Source organism: Syzygium oleosum, unplaced genomic scaffold (assembly GCF_021117445.2).
Source record: "Syzygium oleosum isolate NSW1041296 unplaced genomic scaffold, Sole_v2.1 Sole_v2.52, whole genome shotgun sequence".
In the NCBI taxonomy this organism is placed as follows: domain Eukaryota; kingdom Viridiplantae; phylum Streptophyta; class Magnoliopsida; order Myrtales; family Myrtaceae; genus Syzygium; species Syzygium oleosum.
In genome coordinates this window covers 403,180-422,965 of record NW_026607536.1, presented here as the reverse complement: position 1 = coordinate 422,965, position 19,786 = coordinate 403,180, and the positions used below count along the sequence as shown (strand labels likewise).

The 19,786-nt window shown below is 37.9% G+C and overlaps 1 protein-coding gene across 2 annotated transcripts; it reads left to right on the top strand.

Moving 5' to 3' along the window:
• The first annotated feature begins 1,744 nt into the window (after positions 1–1,744).
• On the top strand, positions 1,745–19,633 carry LOC115679569 (UDP-glucose:glycoprotein glucosyltransferase). 2 transcript variants are annotated; one of them, XM_030603185.2, is made up of 37 exons: positions 1,745–2,111; positions 2,868–3,317; positions 3,423–3,576; positions 3,902–4,073; positions 4,301–4,374; positions 5,161–5,257; positions 5,319–5,431; positions 5,626–5,741; positions 7,198–7,255; positions 8,488–8,640; positions 8,708–8,806; positions 8,911–9,066; positions 9,159–9,227; positions 9,768–9,856; positions 10,011–10,173; positions 10,879–11,013; positions 11,106–11,211; positions 11,304–11,398; positions 11,503–11,615; positions 11,708–11,918; positions 12,113–12,181; positions 12,655–12,797; positions 13,455–13,556; positions 14,461–14,608; positions 15,663–15,719; positions 15,801–15,931; positions 16,101–16,189; positions 16,270–16,619; positions 16,712–16,801; positions 17,239–17,303; positions 17,550–17,652; positions 17,747–17,905; positions 18,005–18,145; positions 18,318–18,361; positions 18,453–18,567; positions 18,713–18,865; positions 18,951–19,633. In XM_030603185.2, exons 1-37 carry the CDS (start codon positions 1,960–1,962, stop codon positions 19,131–19,133), a joined length of 4,917 nt encoding a protein of 1,638 aa, XP_030459045.1. In that variant the 5' UTR covers positions 1,745–1,959; the 3' UTR covers positions 19,134–19,633. The 2 variants fall into 2 exon arrangements, with proteins under 2 accessions (XP_030459045.1, XP_030459044.1); XM_030603184.2 differs by having other exon boundaries at positions 3,420–3,576.
• Positions 19,634–19,786: the final 153 nt, after the last annotated feature.

Sequence of the window (19,786 nt, the reverse complement as noted above, 5' to 3'; positions counted from 1 at the left end):
TGACTTTCACCATTGTTTGAGAAAGAAGATTATGGTGATGAGCTTGGCGAATCTCGTCCATGGCATCTGTCAATAGGCAGTGGTTGGTTTCAGATTACATTTGGCCAGAGAGATTCAATCTAGAGTTATTTTTGACTTGTCAGTGAAGTGAATGAGATAAACAGTTTTACCGTTATTCTTCAAATTGTGGCTTAGAGAATAAGACAATAAATATTGCTTTAAATCCAGTTAGCAAGCCACATGGATTTATTGTTAATGTGGAATAGTCAAGTTAGATAATCAATAGTTCCAAGTCAATGGGGGCTAGATTTGGGATTTAAGTCAAAGTTAGTGCTTTTTTATAAGACAAAAAAAGTTGGGGCCAAAATTGTTCATATACCTAAAGTTGGTGCTTTTTTACGGGGACAAAAAAAAGTTCGGGCCAAAATTATCCCTTGACCTAAAGTTGGTGCTTTTTTATGAGACAAAAAAAAGTTCGGGCCAGAATTGTCCTAGATCTAAAGTTGGTGCTTTTTTTTGGAATTAACCCAGTAGATTTTAGTAACAAACGACAGCCTTTAGTTGAATAATCTGATGACTTATTCAGATATTCGGTATCACCGCTCTATATATTGGACAAAATAGAATTTTGTGAAGTTCTTGTTCACTAATATCATTTTTCTATAAAATTTTGACTTTATAATTTAAGAGGACTATTGTAAATTCATCTTTTGTATTTGTATGATTATGATTTGTCAGCCCAAAGAATAATGATAAGTATCAAAAACTGCTTTTGCAAAATTGATGTATCAAATAATTTTGTTTAGTGGGTGTTATTTACCTAAATGCTCATGCTCATTTGCAACTAATTTATAAATTACTCTTAACTATCTAATTTCACTTTTGCTAAAATAATTATGCTCACGAATCTACTTGCATTAACTCCTAAGTCACAAATCGTGGATTGAGGGAGGGAGGGAGAGAGAAAACTATCCAAAATACTTGCTAGTGATTATTAATTAATAATTAAATTCTCATTGATTTTTTTTATCAGGGCATAAAACGCAATTGTTATTGTTATGTGTTTCTTTAATGTGAAGGAAGGAAATAACGTGGAACGATTATTAAAACTTAATAAATACATGTAAATGGTAAAAAAATGATCAATAATAAAGGTAAAAAACTCATCTTAGCGTTAGACCTCTCAAAATTAATCATATACCCATTTCTTAACTCATATTAATGGATCGAGTTGTTGTATAGGTTAGTCATATTCAGTAAATGGGTTTAGAATGGTAAAATTCAAAAAAATATGGATGTTAAATGAGTTTACAATTTACTTAGTTCTAACGCACCTCTATAACTCTCTTTTCACTTTCTTTTGCTCTCACTTGATCTCGAGCTCGCTCGCTCAATGCCCTTACCTCAATTTGGTAAGAGTTTTCGTAAATATGAAAGTATTTTATAAAATACGAGTCGGATTGAGTTTAGATTGGGTTGGGTATGAATCGTTAAATATACGTTATATGAAAATGGGCAAAAAATGATTAAACAGATCAATCCGTTTCAGACCAATTTTTCGACCCGACCTGACCCGACCCAACCATCTGATGACTTAGGGCCATCCGAGCAAAGTTCCCAAAATGCCCAAAAATGCCCACGGCCCAACAACGTGGCACTCGGTTATTGGTTGGGACACGTACTGGAGCATGTAGACGATCAGGAATCCAAGACCCCGTCTTGACTCACTTCCCTAGTGGCTTGACTTCCTTCGCCGAGTCCACTCTTCTCTCGCTTCTCTTTTAAAACCTCCGCATAAATCCCAGACTCCCTCTGAACACAGCACAGCAAGGACGCGACGGCGAGGCTTCGTGGAGTTTGCATTTCCCCGATCGATCATCGACGCCGCAATCGAAACACGACTTCAATGTCGCCGTCGTAGCTGCTCGAGGACGCGTCTCAAAGCTCGGAAGAAGAGAGATGAAGACCTGGCCTAGATCTGGGTTCTGGATTGTTGTTGCGTTGGTTTGTCTGGGACTGGCGTGCGTTCATGGAGAGGATCGGCGGCCCAAGAACGTGCAGGTCGCGCTCCGGGCCAAGTGGTCCGGCACTCCGTTGCTCCTGGAAGCCGGGTACTTTCATCCGCATCCCTCCTTTTCTTTCGTTGATGAACACGGGCGAGACTTCGAATTTTTGTCTTGTTCCCTCTTTGATGATCGGATGGCTTCGGGAGCGAATTCGCGATTTTCTTATTGCGGGCGCTCGTGTCAGGAGTTTGGATTATCGGTTGTTTTGGTCCTGTTCCTTTTGTCGATGGATGAATGAATAAAATCGTCTGGGTCGATGGGGGCATTCGTAGAATTGCGAAATGGATCGAATTTGCAAATGTTGTTCCATCAAAATGGCCTTCAGGACTCCTGTGCCTGCCCTCAAGCACGATGAAACATTTTGATCGGTCTTCTCCTTTCAAAGGGAATATCTCTTCGCGATGGAATTTTTTTTCCAAGTGTGCAGCACTAGTATTGTATCTATGTTGCTTAAAATAGGTTATATGGATTTTGTCTTTGATAATCCGACTGTTCCGCGAGTTCTTTGACAAGCATGTGTACTTATCCTGTGGTGGGAAAGTCACCTTACTGAATGCTATTGTCTTGTTATGTAGTTTTCTCATTCAACAGTTGCTGGACTAGTCAAACTATAGTCGACATTTCTTGTTCATCGTACTTCTGAATTGGTTCACTTTTTGCATTTCCCCTTTTTTTCCCCTTATACTTGAATTTCCTCAGTCAAACATTGGACCTGAAGAATCTGTTACTTGAATTATTTAACCACATCTATCTAGAGATTATTGTGCTGTTCCTTTTAATGACTTCCATCTCTATGATCAGTGAACTGCTATCAAAAGAATGGAAAGACCTCTTTTGGGAGTTCATTGAGGTTTGGCTTCACTCCGAGGGAACTGATGCTGATGCCGACTCCTCTACGGCCAGGGACTGCCTAAAGAAAATTTTAGGGCACGGAAACTCTTTGATAGGTCATTCATTGGCATCATTGTTCGAATTCTCTCTTCTTCTCAGATCAGCATCGCCACGATTAGTGCTTTATAGGCAACTAGCTGAGGAGTCTCTCTCATCTTTTCCTCTGGCTGACGATGTTAGCTCAAGTAATGTGAATCCTGGGTTTCCTAAAGAAATGGAGGGATTAAAGAGAAAGTTAGATTCCTTGCCTGTTGGTGTGAATCCAGATAGCCCAAATGGGAGATGTTGTTGGGTAGATACTGGAGGGGAACTGTTCTTTAATATTGCAGAGCTAAACTTGTGGCTTCAAAATCCTGAACGGTGCGTTCCATTCTCTTGTTTCTAGACATTGTTGTGTTGCCATTTAAAAATTCTTTATGATTGCATTGTCTCCTGATCAAATTTTGTACGATTTTCTGTCAGCAGTAATGGAGATGTTTTTCATCAGCTCGAACTCTTTGACTTTGATCACGTATATTTGGACTCAAATATAGAAAGTCCAATTGCTATCCTATATGGAGCTCTTGGGAGTAACTGCTTCAAGGAGTTCCATGGAGCTCTTATTGAGGCTGCTAAGAAGGTTAGTTTCGTAATCTGGAAGTCATTCCTTACCATATCTCGGCCATCTTCTCATTATCCTGAATTTTTTTTATCCGTAGTTAAAGAAAAAACAAAATTGTAATATTCTTGGGCGATATTACTGCTGACAATGTTGAGGGACTTATTTCTCAAGGGGATTTAGTTGATCTATTTTTAGAATGTATTGAATGCATAAATTGCACCATTTTTTTTAGAACCTTTTTAGAAAACTGTTACTAGTTTGCCTCGACTGATCTTGATTTATTTATGTTCATTTTTCTTTTGTGGGTTATGCCATCGCTAACTCGTGACCTCAAAATATACAGGGCAAAGTAATTTATGTTGTCAGGCCAGTATTGCCATCTGGCTGCGAATCAAAAGTTGGTGTTTGTGGTGCCCTTGGAACAGAAGATTATGTAAACTTGGGCGGTTATGGTGTGGAGCTTGCTCTGAAGAATATGGAATATAAGGCTATGGATGATAGTGCGGTGAAAAAAGGTCTGTAATGGAACTAGATTTATATCTGAATCCATACAAGCAGATGACATCACAATTCTATTCTTTTTTCTTATTCATTAATTACCTTAATATGTATCCATCGTTCTATATTGATTGCCAAAAAATTCTGAAGTTCCTTTTATTAAACAAAAGCCTTGAGGAAAGAGAGAAGGAACTCAGACAGTACAATAGGAAGTTTTATTGATGACTGCAAAGTTTGATTTCAGGTGTCACTTTGGAAGATCCTCGGACAGAAGATCTTACACAAGATGTTAGAGGATTCATATTTTCCAAGATCTTGGTATGTTACCCATAAGTTTAAGATAGTCCATATGTTCCGATTTATGTTAGATTCAAACATGACCTTATCACAGTCGTTCGTCATATTGAAAAAAAAATTGAATCTTGTTCTTCTAAATAGTGCCCACACCACAAGCAAGAAGAAGCTTTATGAAAAGATGTTAGACATACTAATTCGAGTGCTTACATTCTCTTAATTGTAAGGTGTGAAATTGTGTGGGATCACTACCAAATGTCCCAAAAGATTAAACTTTTAGATGAATGGGTCATTTAATATTCAAGTACTCTAATGCTCCCTCTCACAGTTTGGCTAGACTTAGGCCAAAGATCAAAGCATGGAAATATTTATTGGGGATACAAATAAGGAGCTTGGAAATATTTGAACATAGGACCTCCTGCTTTAACATCATGCGAAATTGTGTGGGACCACTGTCGACTGTTTTTAAAGTTTAAGCTTTTAAATGAAAGCTTTTTTTAATATTGAAATAAGGGACCTCGAGATATGGAATGTTGAAATGGGATAGAAGTAGTTCTTTGACATAGTCTAAGATGTACTATGATCAACCTATTCATGCAATAGCTTGAAGCATGCCACTTAGTTCAGCCATTTATGGACTGCATTTCTTTGTGGCATAATGTTTTGAAAAGTTGTGCAATAGCGCAAAAAATGCTGCTTAGGTTCAATCTTTTCTCGACATAGTGTTTTGGGTTACATGTTGTTACTGGAGAAGGAGATGTGTTATCGCTTTATGTTGGATTGATTCCAGTTTCAATCCTCGATTTGCAGGAACGCAAGCCTGAGCTGACTTCTGAAATTATGGCTTTCAGGGATTATTTATTATCAGCGACGGTATCAGATAGCCTTGATGTTTGGGAACTGAAAGGTATCTATTACGTTAATTAGGTTATTTTGTCATCTGTGTTTGATGACTTGCTTTTTTACAGATTTAGGACATCAGACTGCACAGAGAATAGTTCATGCTTCAGATCCTTTGCAATCAATGCTGGAAATCAACCAGAATTTTCCTACTGTAGTTTCGTCATTATCACGGATGAAGGTAAATGTCCTAGTGTCAGAATTTTCATTCTTCTAAACTAAAGCTTACACGATGATGTGTTTATATCATCCTTTCTGCTTTGGGGTTCTCGTCTTCTTTCTTTTGGTTGTGGCAATACTTACTCGATACTCTCAGAAAAGTAATGGGCACAATTCTTTCTTGATCCCTGACCCTGATTATTTTGGCACCTGCAGCTAAACGATTCAGTGAAAGAAGAGATACTTGCAAACCAGCGAATGATCCCACCTGGGAAGTCTTTAGTGGCGCTGAATGGGGCTTTGATCAATATTGAAGATGTTGACCTCTTCCTGTAAAGCTTTTCCACCCTCGTACTGTTTTATTTGTCACTTTTGGATGAAGACCCTCCTTTCTCCTGCCTAAATTTTCTAGCATGACCATAAGTATAGCTTCTGCCATTCCTGACTGCCCCACCGCACCCCAAAGTTTCAGTCTGAAGCTTTAGTGGAGGTCCACTTCCTACAGTTTTTGGATCCGAACATATAATATATGAGCCTAGGACTGGTAAAGATAATCGTATTTATGGGCATAATGATACTTCACTGAGCTTTCCCATGTAACCCGGCGCCTTGTACTGAGCCATGTCCTATTATTTTTAGTTGAAAATTGTGCCTTATGCCACTTAAGTTTATGTATGGACCACTTGAAGCATTTATTTTGTTTGGGGAAGGGGGCAAGGTGGTGTTGAAAAATCTGTTATAATATGTGCGAAAATCGAAACACCAAAAACAACTGGTTTTTGGTGAAGTTATTAATCATCTCTACACTCTAATTGATTGTGTAGATTCACTATAGCTCACTTATGATCTAGTACATCATCACAATGCGCAAATTTAATGCATTTAGTCATTAGAAAGCAACTTTTCCCTCTAGCACTGTGATGGGGCGATGGTGATGGGCTCACTCAAAATGAGCAGTAGTTATGGCTCAAACTGTCCATTCCATCACAGATGTGGAACTCCTATGGAACGTCCAGCTGGGTCGACGACATCAAAGAAAGCAACTTCTCTAGTTGCTCTGTTTGGTTTAACATGTCAAATACTTTGTATGCACATTTGGGATTTAGGAAGACTAAACTTTGTTGTACCAACTAACTTGTGTAGTTTAAGTCACGGTTCTGAAATTGGTAATAGGAAAAGAAAATAATTTCAATCAGCTGGTGAATAGATTTCATGGGATTAGAGTAGAGAAATTTAGACAATTTCGTAGTTATGCTGGATACAGCTTCCCAAGCTTCTGGATAGCATGCTGCCTTTAAAACTTTCAACATTTAATGCTATTGTTGACTGACATAAGGGTTGATTCAAGATCTTTACTTTTCATTCTATATTTTTTTCTTTCTCTCCTCAACAGGCAAGGTGAATACCGTAACTTTTTGTTCGTCGTACATTCTCTTTTCTGTCATCTATAGCGGCTTCCTTTTGTTGAAACAGAAAACCAAAATGTATGTCCTCACATCAGAGGAAGCTGGCAGCCTGGCATAATATCTTTCTTTTATTTACAAGGCCATGGCCATGTACTCTTATGATGTTGTAGATTTAATACAAGATGAGAGGTAGTTGATAATCTTTTAGAAAAAGTTGCTTTCCATATTGAGCCTACTTATTGTGGCCATAATTGATGATTCATTCGATTCTTTAATTTGTATGTTTTTCCTTCTTGCTGTGGAAGATTCTCCTTATCCTTTCACAAAATTGTTAACTTTTGCTGGTTTTAAATGGATGTTGTCATTTTGTTCCTGCTGACAGGTTAATGGACTTGGTTCATCAAGATTTGTCTCTAGCTGACCAGTTTGCAAAAATGAAGGTAAATGAAGGTTAATGGAGATAACTGACTACACAGCTTGTGTATTAAAATATGCTTTTTCCTTTTGACCAAGAAAACATTTCATGTTCTGCCGTCCACATACGATCATTTTCTTCATCTTGGGACATGTCAAACATTCAAAATTGGAGAGAGTAATTATTACTGTTTTAGCATTATACGTCTGAGTCAACTGAGCTCTTTAACTCAGGTTTCTGTGTTTGACAAGGACTCAGATTATTGCACATTCATATATGTCAATAAAAACTAGTAGAACTAATATATTCAAATCGGATTTGACACTTACCTGCATTGCAGACATTGAAATGGATACAGTACTTAATGTACTAATTTCACTTAGAGGAGCCAATTAATGGGTTGCTGTTGCCATAATATGGATATAAATGTGTTTTGTACCTTCTTGTTGAGGTTTCCAGCATCTTAGCTTACAAACGTCTTTTACAGGAGCTTCATTTTTACTGTCACCATTGGCCAGTTTATAATGGCTGAAGTGAGAGAATTATAAGTTTGTCTCTGCAAATCTGCTAAGATTGTAGAGTGCTAACCAACTTTCCAAAATATGTCCTATCTAGCACAGCCTCGCAAAATTGAAGGACGTCATACCATGATTCCAGGAGTTGTTTTTTTTTTTTAATCACGCTACTTGGCGATGCTAGCTGTTGAGGAATATTTGCTATACATAGTGAATGTGTTTGTTGTGGATAGAGAGGCAAACTTGTTAACAGTCGTGAAGTTTATATAGAAGAGGGTACACACTTGTGAACCCTGACCCATTCCGTACAACTTCTTCTCCCTTGCATCATACTTGCACACAGTAACAGTGTCAGTTTTCACCCGAGATTTATTTAATACGTGAGACTCCCTGTCCGTCAATTCGACGTGCTCTTCTCAGTCCAGTTTGCACAAAGGCTTTATATTCATTAAGTCTCCCTTTATTTATCAATTTAAATTTTTGGGTTGGACTTTCTAATAGTTAGCACCCCTTTATTGCTCTATGAATGAAGTTTTGTTTACTTATAAAAGAAAATTACACTATAGGTAGAATGCAAGTCCCTTGTGGAAACATAACTATGTGTTTTGTGAAGCACTTTTTGTTTGATAGCCCCTGTTCGTCATTTTCCATTTTTAGTATTTGGTCAAACTATAGTTGAAGTGAGTGAAGCTTGCTCCACATTTGGCAACTGAAGTGGATTTGACATTCCTTATGCCTGCAGATTCCCCAAAGTGCTATTGTGAAACTCTTGAGGACTTTGCCTCCTCCCGAGTCCAACATGTTCCGGATCGATTTTCGTTCAAGTCATGTTCATTATCTTAACAACTTGGAGGAGGATCCCATGTATAGGCAATGGAGGAGCAACCTAAATGAGGTAGTCATTTTCTTGTCCAACCTCTCACTTATTGGCTCAAATTTCACTGTATGGTTTTGTTGTACAGATATTGATGCCTGTTTTCCCCGGACAACTACGTTACATCCGCAAGAATCTTTATCATGCTGTTTATGTCATTGACCCAGGCTCTGTCTGTGGCCTTGAGGCAAGTTCTGATTTCATCCCAACTTGTATTTCCTCATTTTTATTTGTGGCCATCTTGCGGTGAGTGACGGCTTGTTTCATTTCCTATTCTTGGCCATCTTGCAGTCAATTGATATGGTTATATCTTTGTACGAGAACAATTTTCCCGTGAGATTTGGCGTGATACTATATTCTTCCAATTTCATAGAGAAGTCTGAAATAAACAGGGTCTCACGCCATGCTGAGGATAATGGCGGTCAAACTGAGGATCTATCCAGCTTGGTACTTTCTCTCTTTTATTTGTAGTCTTTTCTAGTGTAGTTTAAACAAATGGAGAATATTGATGACACTTGATCTGTTTGTTTTTGGCACAGATAATTGGACTTTTTGTTTATGTCAACGAAAATTATGGAACTCACTTGGCCTTCCAGTTCTTGAGCAGCGTACGGTTTGGCAGATAAACTCAATGTCTAAAGCAAATTGGTCTATCATATTTGTGTAACATGGACCTGATGGGTCGTATTTACAAGGCTTTTATTTTGCGCATTTTCTTTGAAGTTTTTTAAGTGCTGTAGCTTTTGGTATGTACCGTTGGTTGAAGTACGAAACACTTTTGGTTGAAGCACCTTTGGTTCTTTTGCTGCGTACAAGAACCATAATAATTAAAATGCTGTCTGTGAGCGCGGAGAGCAGACATGCTTTGAACTTGTCATCCATGAAACTTTAGGTTGAACCAGAGAAGAAAATTTTCCCGATCAAGAAAATTAGGTTTTGCATCTCATAGTTCCACGCATCTATTCATTCATTTTGGCTAGTTGTTTGTTAGAATTGTTTAGGCCGTAGATCATTCGCTTATAAAAAATTTCATTTATTGCTCTAAACAGCTAAATGCATGAACCAGAATGTCCATGTTTGTATCCTGCGAAGCTATAATATTTAGTGTCAAGTTTGTCTTTTCACGTTTTTATGTTCTTGCTATCCAGGTTAACAGAGCACGGATTGAGTCTGTGGATTCTGAAGATGATACTCTCGAAAGGCACCATATAGAAGGAGCATTTGTAGACACAGTGCTGTAAGTCTGTCTGATGTAGCTTGGCTTAATCTTAACCTGCTATATGCTGATTTCCCCTCCCTCTCCTTTATTCCTCTCCATCCTGAGCTCAATGAACAACATAAGAGGTATTCTCTTCTTTATTCAACTGACATAATTTACTTCGTGTTGGTAGACCAAAGGCAAAATCGCACCCACAAGACATTCTATTGAAGCTGGAAAAGGATCAAAATTTTCAGCTATTGTCTCAAGAGAGCTCCATGTTTGTTTTTAAGCTGGGGTTGGCTAAGAGGGGCTGTTGTCTCTTGATGAACGGTCTTGTCCTAGATGCTAACGAGGTACTTTCTCTCAAGGGAAGAGGCTTCTTTTTCATTGATAATTGTGCACCTCTCTTTCTTGGCATGGCATCTATGTTGGATCTTTTCTCTATCATATTCAAAAAGGCACGATGTTTGTAAATCCTCTTTGGAAATGGTCTTGCTTATATTGGACAGCAAGTTCCGATGGTGATTTTTAAACTGGCTTACATCTAGCAAATTATACTTGTTTCGGTGTGATCTTATATGATTGGAGAGGCACAATGTCTTTAGGTCTTTTGTTGAAATGTATAATTCGCTGCAATAAGAGCTTGTAACTTCTTCATCATACCAAACAGGAAGTTCTGATAGGGGTTTTTAAACTGGCTCATATCTAGCAGATTATACTTGTTCTCCTTGTGGTGTTATATGATTGTGAAGGCATATTTTTTGTAGATCTCCTTTGGAAATGTATAATTTGCTGCCATAAGAGCTTGAGATTTCTTCCTCATACCGAACAGCATGTTTTGATGGGGATTTTTAGACTGGTTCATTTCTAGCAGATTATACTTTCTTTCTTTTTTTGTGATTTTTACGCATTTGTGAAGTAATGAACTATTTCACAAGTCCCCTGATCAGTAATTAGTATTTTCTTTCTGCTTCATCATGAATGTCCAACTGCTTTTAAATATCTGTGGGCAGTTTGCTTTTTTGTTTCTTATGTTCTCACTGCTTCACTATTTCCAGGAGGCTCTCATGAATGCAATGAACGATGAGCTTCCAAAAATACAGGAGCAAGTTTATTTCGGGCACATAAATTCCCACACCGATGTGCTTGATAAATTTTTATCAGAAAGTGGTGTGAGCCGCTATAACCCTCTGGTGAGTGATTTGAATATTTAGTGAGACAGTAGATTACTTATCTAAGCTTATTAGTATGTTCACTTTCCCCTTGATCTTATGTACTCCAATAGATCATTGCTGACAGCAAAGCTAGACCACGGTTCGTGTCCCTCTCATCACTTGTTCTCCGAGGAAAATCTGTCCTGAATGAGATCAACTACTTGCATTCTCCTGAGAGTAAGCAGTACTTTATTTTCCTTTGGTAGCATTTGCTTCTCTATTTGTCTCATATTCTATTCTAATGAGAACCCTTTATGCAAATTCTCTAGCAATGGATGATCTGAAGCCTGTGTCTCATCTTCTTGCAATCGATGTGACATCAGAGAAAGGGACGAAGTTACTTCGCGAAGGAATTAAATATCTGGTTATTTTACTTCTGAGATGCAAGAATTCTTATTTGGATAATCTATTTTTACGCCAAGATTGTCTTCCTACACTGACATCTCGAATTCTTGCATCATAATGCAGATGGGAGGGTCCAAAATTGCTCGTTTAGGAGTGCTATTCAATGCTAATCAGAGTGCTGATTCCTCTAGTCTGCTCTTTGTGAGAGTTTTTGAATTTACTTTATCCTCTTATAGGTTGGTCAAAAACATTCACCACTCTGTAAATTTCGACTTTCTGTCTATGAAGCACATTCGCATTTTGAACTTTTACTTGGGTTATCATGCAGCCACAAAGAAAGAGTTCTGTACTTTTTGGATCAGCTGTCTTCATTCTATGAGAACAAGTATATTCTCGTTTCTTCAATAGCCGCTGAAAGTACTCAGGCATTCATGGGTAAAGTCTATGAGCTGGCTGATGAAAATGGATTATCTTCTGATGCCTTTAAATCAATGCTACTAGAATTTTCTGTCAACAAGATGAGAGGAGATCTGAATAAGGTACTTTGATCATGTAATTCATTTTGGTGAATGGAGATTTTTTTGTTTCTCCATTTTCTACAATAAAATCGCGCAAGAATCACTGTAGCCATTAGGTTTTTGAAATCTTTGCCTTTAAATCTGAACAATGTTCAGATTTCTCTTTTCCTTTTCCTTTCTTAATTACAGATGTTTCTGCTAATGATTATGTGCAGGTTGCACAATGTTTGTATACGCTACTTGGCTCTGGATCCAATGTCAATGCGGTCATCACCAATGGAAGGGTAAGTTTCATGAGGGCATATTGCATGCTATGTTGCTCCCGGCCAAAAAACAAGAAGTGCTGTCTCGTTTGAAGAAATTTTTGATCAAGTCACTGGCCAGAGTCAATTGTTCAGCCTGCATCCTAATAAATGAAATGCTGAAAAGCACAAGTCTGTGTTTGATCTTGATTTTAATAAGTTAGAAACCCTACAGGATAATTTAATGAGTCTGAAAGAACATAAGTCACATCTTCTGAAATTTCTCTTCTCAAAGAGGAACATAAGAATTACTCTCCTTTGTCCCTCTAAACAGTAGGAAATAGTTGCTCCTGCTTCATTTAGTCAGATTGTATTTTGTATATTCTTGCACGGATCAAACACTTTTGAATCTTTGATTAATTGATTTGTTTTTTTATAGCTGCTTTACATACTATTTCATTGCTTTATATAGTTGGGCGATGATGACCATTTAATATCCTTTATGATGTTAACAGGTGTTGTTTCCTGTTGAAGACACTTTTTTGAGCGATGATCTACGACTTCTTGAGTCTGTGGAATTTAAGCAGCGAACCAAGTACATAATGGAAATCATTGAAGAAGTAGAGTGGCAAGATACAGATCCTGACTTGCTAACAAGGTTAGAGAGAATACTGTCCCCACTGCTAGTTATCTTTCATTTGGTGTGTTCACCCTCCACCCCCCAACCCCAACAAAGTATATGAGAGGGACAGGTGGGTAACACTTTCAGTCTGGTCCTAACGAAATAAAAAATATGATGAGCTCTTTTGCCTGATGGATAATTGATTAAAGGCTTGCTTGCAGGTTTTAATATCATTTTTTTCTTTAGTTCTTCAAGTCTTTATATCATTGGGAAATGCTATAAAGACATGGACAAAAGCTTTAAGAAATGATCTTAAGAATAAACAAAGTGCAATGGTGAAAGAAATTTATGTAGCCCATTCCACTTTGTGGGGGAGAAGTCCTTTCACTCCTGTCTTGTCAGCCTTTAAGCCTTTGTGGCTTCATGCGATATCTTGTTACTCTACTTCTTGATATCCAAGCTTATCAATACTTCGGAATTACCACTTTCATAGTAATTCTACGGAATCACCACTTTCCACCAGAGCTTGTAATGTTCTTTCCTTGTGAAGTAAAGTAATTTTCAATACGTGCATATAACAAGCATAAGCTGATGCATTTGTGGCTAACAAATACGTTTTCTAGGATTTAGTTCATTCGGTCCATCGTTTTAGGTAAATTTTCTTTTACTTAGACTTTATTTTTCTCTTTGCAGTAAATTCATTAGTGATGTTATTATGTTTGCATCATCTGCAATGGCCCTGCGCGAACGGAGTTCTGAAAGTGCACGATTTGAGGTTTTGAATTCTCAGAACAGGTAACTATTAACTTTTTGCGATAAACACTATATCGCTTGGGTTTTCCTTCGAAAATGTATATAGATTTATGGAGAAGACTTTGAGGTGAATAAAATGTTCTTGGCTTCTCTATGTTTTCTTGTGTCATGCTGCTATTTCCTTTTATCACATTAAATTTCTAAATGTTATGAGGTTATGTGCATAAAACTGCTAATAGTGAAATCTAAGTGCATTGATGGCAGCATTAGCCTCTTTACTGTGAAGTAAGAAGTGATCATATTGGCCTTTTGGGTAAAGAATGGGCGAATTCAGAAAACAGCCGAGTAGGAGTTCAATCTGAGTCCTTAAGATTGATAGAGGTGGAATAATTCTAAATTTTTAATGGTGGTTCTCTAGACCAATCCGTTAGAGGATTTCCAAGTTGATATGATCGATTGATCCAATTTTGATTGTTGGATTGCTTATCCTCCAAGTTGATATGATCGATTGATCCAATTTTGATTGTTGGATTGTTTGATAAGCAATCCTGTAAGGTGCAACTAATTCCCTTTCAACCGTCATTTGGAGTGGAAATTGCTCATCCAGCTGTAATGGACCCAAAAATATGGCTTCTGTCCTTTTGTCCCTTTTCCTTTTTTATCATTCTATAGGTGTGAGGGTGGTGGCTGTGGGAATCTGAGTTTGAGTTGCGGTGGTTTTTTCTATTAGGAGGCAACTATTGTGAGGAACTGGGCCCAGAGTAATCATATTTGCCACATGTTGGTCAATAAATTTAAAGTAGGCAAAAATTAGTTGCTTTTCTTTTTTATCAGACTATTAGTTTCTGCAAATCTTCCACCTTTTTTAATTTCTAAGAGCCCATGCCTTTAATTCTTTAAGTGTGGATCTCTCTTTATCACTTCTAATCTTTTTTTGTGTTTTCAGCGCTGTTTTGTTGGGTAATGCAAATGCTAGTCTCCATGTTGATGCGGTCATTGATCCTTTGAGTCCATCTGGGCAGAAGCTAGCTTCGCTTCTTCGCATCTTATCGAAGTATGTTCAGCCAAGTATGAGAATTGTACTCAATCCCATGGTCAGTAAAATAAAGATCTCTCTGGAGCATTTCCCTTATATAAGCTTACTCGGTTTCTTTACTTGTTATTTGAAGACGGAGTAAATATGATCTTAGTAGCTTTTTTGCAAAAGGCTGATGATGACAAAAATTTCAGCACGAAGCAACTGATCATCAGTAGTTCGCTAGCTTTGTTTTTTCATGCTCACATGGATTAGGCATTACAGAGTATGGACTTCCAAGTTGTGCCTTTGATACGAGGGATTGTTGGACTGAAGCTAGGTCTATCTGGAGTTACTTTTACTCTGTACAATGTGTTTTTTCCTTTCCTTATAGAGATTTGAATTTGACTTTTAATTAATGTCATATACCTTAAATCTTTCGAAAGATGCACAGATGACAAGTAGTGTCTTTACAATCCTTTTCAAAATCTTTTAATATTAAAGATGTTTCCTTTTTAGGTTTTCAAATTTTGGAAAGACAAGCTACAACAATTGAAAAAAAGCCGGGACAAGCAGACCCTAAAGGAATTAATGAAACAAATAGGGTAATATTCTAGTGCGCTTTCCAGTTTGGTTCAGACTGTTTGGGTTTATAACATTCAAACTATATTTGAACCCATATATAGGAAATAGCCTGAAATCTGAACTGAACATAGTAGATCCAAAATTTTTAATTCAGGCATTTTCTCAGTTATTCAGGTTTCAGACACACATACACACGACCTAGCAAGTTTATGATGTATGATGTCATTTATTGTGTGATTCAAAATTGTGCATTGTGTTAACAATTGATGTGTGAGAGTATTAAGTTGAGTCAATGGAAAGGCTGTGACACTGAGATTGCACGGCAAATTTTGTGGTTAATGCGCTCCGGGAGGAACTAAGTCTATTATTCTTATTCGGCAATAAATCTTCATGTTGTCTTCTTGTTGGCTTTGCTTTTGTTGTCTCTTTTGTTCTCAACTTTACAGAAACCTTACTTGATATTGCATTATCTATCATGTAAGTTGTGTTTAATCTAGTTCTGTGCTTTTCCATCTATTACTTAGTTTGACAGAGTGGTTGCTTTGCAGAGTTCCCTTGTGGATCTTCCTTTGAAGAATTATTACAGATATGTGGTGCCGACAATGGTATCATCAATATCGAATATCTTTAAATGTTCTCAAGCTTGACATGACAACTGTAATTTTGACTTCCATTTCAATTTGCAGGAGGATTACAGCACTATTGACTACTCAATAAATGGACCTAGAGCTTTCTTTGCAAATATGCCGTTGTCAAAAACTCTCACCATGAATCTTGATGTTCCCGAGCCATGGCTTGTAGAGCCTGTCATTGCTGTGTATGATACTCTTCTACAAATGAACAAAAACGGATCTCTTGCACTAACTGATATGCATCCGCATCCTTTTCATAAGCAAAGAATTTTTTTTCGTGCATCATCTTTTCTGGTTGACTGCATAAACTGTTCATTTTGTTTTTAATTGCGGTTTTGATCCTAAATGCTTCAGCCATGACCTGGATAACATTTTGCTCGAGAATCTTGGAGAGACAAGAACCCTGCAAGCTGTCTTTGAGCTCGAGGCACTTGTCCTTACTGGTGAGATCCAGTTTGGCCTTTCTAACTTGTTTGAATGCTTGCTTATTTATTTTTAGCATCTCATGAGCTGCCTTACTCAGGTCATTGTTCTGAGAAAGACCACGAACCTCCTCGTGGCCTTCAGTTGATTCTTGGAACAAAGAGCAAACCTCACCTGGTGGATACCCTTGTTATGGCCAACTTGGGTTATTGGCAGATGAAAGTTTCTCCTGGGGTTTGGTTACTACAACTTGCTCCAGGCAGAAGTTCTGAGCTTTATATTTTTAGGGAAGATGGTGAGGGAAGCAGGAATGAGCCTTCACTAAAGCGCATCATGATTAATGATTTGCGGGGAAAAGTAGTTCACCTGGAAGTGGTGAAAAAGAAAGGCAAGGAAGATGAAAAGTTATTAGTTTCAAGCGATGATGAGCACCAATCACAAGAAAAGAGAGTCAGTTCTCTTCTTTTTGTTTTTTTGTTTCTTTGGATATTGTTGTCTTCAGTATAGCTTGTCCACTGATGAAGCTGTTCTAAACTTTTTAGGGAACCCAGAATTGGAACTCTAACATACTGAAATGGGCATCTAGTTTACTTGGTGGCAGTGAGCAATCAGGGAGTAGAAGTATGGCACAAGTAAGTTCTCTCTTTAGTTTTTCATCTTTGGTGCCTAACATGTCAACTAGCAGTGAAGCAATGAAGCGAACTCTATCCTTCGATTGTAGATATCTGACTCTGTTAAGTCAACAAGCTATTTTTGGTAGCTGATGGGGTGATATTTCCATCTGTATTTTTCACACATTGTGATCTAATACAGAGGATTGTGAATCCTATTCATTTCATGTCTAGAAAATTACAAACTCAAACATCTGGTAAATTAAGCTCTCAACTATGCCTATCAAGTCTTGCGCATCTCAACTCCCATCTTACGGAGCGGTTTCTTGTTACAAAATTTTCACGTTGTGTTTCATTTTATGTATACGGAAGGAAAGAACATGAAAATAGTTCTTCATCTGAGGTATAGAGCAAGTTTCTAACCTATTTTCATTGTATGTCTGACTCTATTTCCCTAGGAGCATGGGAAGGGTGGAAGGCATGGAAAACCAATTAACATCTTTTCTATTGCTTCTGGACACCTGTAAGAATTCCTTTCAAGATCTTTCTTATATTGTTGAGAATATTGCATGCATGATTTATTAATTATTTGTAAACTTTAGTTTTCACGTCCTAAAGTAATTTCTCATAACATATAATTATTTTTGGACATACCAATCGGTATCAGGTGCAAGCTTTATGATAAAACATGTTTGTAGTACTTTGTGACAGGACTAATAGTTTTGCTTCTTTGTCCTAGCTTTAACATTTTCATGACATCTTGTGGCAGGTACGAACGTTTCTTGAAAATCATGATCTTGAGTGTCCTGAAGAATACGCAGCGCCCTGTAAAATTCTGGTTCATAAAAAATTATCTCTCCCCTCAATTTAAGGTTTGTTCTGTGTCTCTTAACAGCCTCTACCCTCACTAAAACTAAGAGAAGTATTGATTTATGCTTGCATACTTTTCTGCTTTGAACTTTGTAGGATGTGATCCCACATATGGCTCATGAGTATGGTTTTGATTATGAATTGATCACCTACAAGTGGCCTACATGGCTGCATAAGCAGAAGGAAAAGCAAAGGATTATATGGGCATATAAAATTTTGTTCCTAGATGTCATCTTTCCCCTTTCTCTAGAGAAGGTAAGCATGCGATATCTATGACTTTGCCTTTTGACTGTCTACTCATGCTATTTTCAGTTCTCTATGACATCAAAATGCATTGACCCCTCTTTGCAACAGGTTATATTTGTTGATGCAGATCAGGTGGTGCGAGCAGACATGGGAGAACTTTATGACATGGATCTGAAAGGAAGACCGCTTGCATATACTCCTTTTTGTGACAACAACAAAGAAATGGATGGATATCGCTTTTGGAGACAAGTACATATTGAATTAATTATTCTTGTGTTTTATTCCAATCAATAGAAGGCCTTTGCCTTTTCAGATCAATCTATTCTTGTGTTTTATTCCAAGCAATAGAAGGCTCTTGCCCTTTCAGATCATTACTGACTACATCCATAAGTGAGTTTTTCTTATTTTCTCACAAAAACAGGGTTTCTGGAAGGAGCACTTACGCGGAAGACCATATCATATAAGGTAGGTTTTTGGGCAGTTACATTCTGTCCATAGGATCCTTTTGGCTCCGTTGGTATCATAGATGGGCTTAAATTCTGATATCATTCTGCAGTGCACTGTACGTTGTTGATTTGTTGAAATTTCGAGAGACTGCGGCAGGAGATAACCTGAGAGTTTTCTACGAATCTCTCAGCAAGGATCCAAACAGTCTGTCCAATCTTGATCAGGTCGGTTCTTGGATAATAAACTGCAAATTCTTCAGCATGAGAGATTCTTATGTATTATAACGTTGTGCGAGCTTATAATTGTATATCTCTAAAAAGGTACTTCACATATTAGTTGTGTATCTAAGTGCCATCTCTCATGCTTCAGGATCTCCCGAATTATGCTCAGCACATGGTGCCTATCTTCTCATTACCCCAAGAATGGTTGTGGTGTGAGTCGTGGTGCGGTACAGCCACCAAATCCAAGGCAAAGACCATTGATCTTTGCAACAATCCTATGACAAAGGAACCCAAGCTTCAGGTAAGTTCATTGGGTTGGGTGGTTCTTTTCCCACTGCCAAAATGATTCAGCGTTATGATTTAATTTTGTTTTGTTGTCCTCTCAGGGTGCAAAGAGAATAGTTTCTGAATGGCCTGATCTCGACCTAGAGGCAAGAACGTTTACTGCAAAAATTCTTAGGGATGAATCTGAACTTCAAGAAACAAGGGCTTCGGATAAGTCGCAGGGTTCACAGGTTGATGAGCCATCAGTAGAAGAAGTTGACCTTGAGTCTAAGTCAGAGCTGTAATGGCATTGTGCCATCTCAATATAATGCTCATTCGGCCATGATGTGATTGATCCCAATTGTCATCCTGATCGAGGCTGGAGGGCTAACTATCAACAAAATATTGTTTTGGAATTGCATCAACTAAGCAAAAACAAGCGGTTATGGGGTGAGTATGCTATCGAGATGGGGACAGAGACGCACCATCAAGAAAATGAGGTCATGGGGAGGCTGTGAGAAGGCAAGGTAGCCGGTAGAGATCTAAATTTTTTTAGAGAAGCAAGCTATTCATTTTGCTATTAAGTTTTTGTTAATCAACCGAATAATCTTACTTAACTGGCCTATTTGTATACGCGTAAAATGCCGCCCTTGATTGTGAAATTTCTTCTCCGATTGATCAAACCACAGGTGAAAAGCCAACATTCAGATTTTGTGAGAATGCCCTAGTACACACTTGGTTATATGTAGTCAAATAGGGAAAAGTTGTAAATTCTTTTGGTGGATTAACCTCTTTCTTGTGATGCTTTCGGAGACTACTGAAAATTGCATACTAAATAAGGCATAGGTGGGCCTGAGTGTTTTGCTTAAATCCGATCTCGGGTGTCGGCCCGGCCTTGCCGAATTATTCTTCTAACCGAAAATATTATTGAGCCCCTGCCTGACCAAATTTTGGGCTT

Excerpts from the sequence above, each read along its gene's own strand:
- LOC115679569 (XM_030603184.2), top strand. The coding sequence starts at position 1,960 with ATGAAGACCTGGCCTAGATCTGGGTTCTGGATTGTTGTTGCGTTGGTT. Across the intron at positions 17,906-18,004 it reads TTCCCCTTTCTCTAGAGAAG|GTTATATTTGTTGATGCAGA; the intron begins GTAAGCATGCGA and ends TCTTTGCAACAG. Across the intron at positions 18,866-18,950 it reads CAAAGGAACCCAAGCTTCAG|GGTGCAAAGAGAATAGTTTC; the intron begins GTAAGTTCATTG and ends TTGTCCTCTCAG.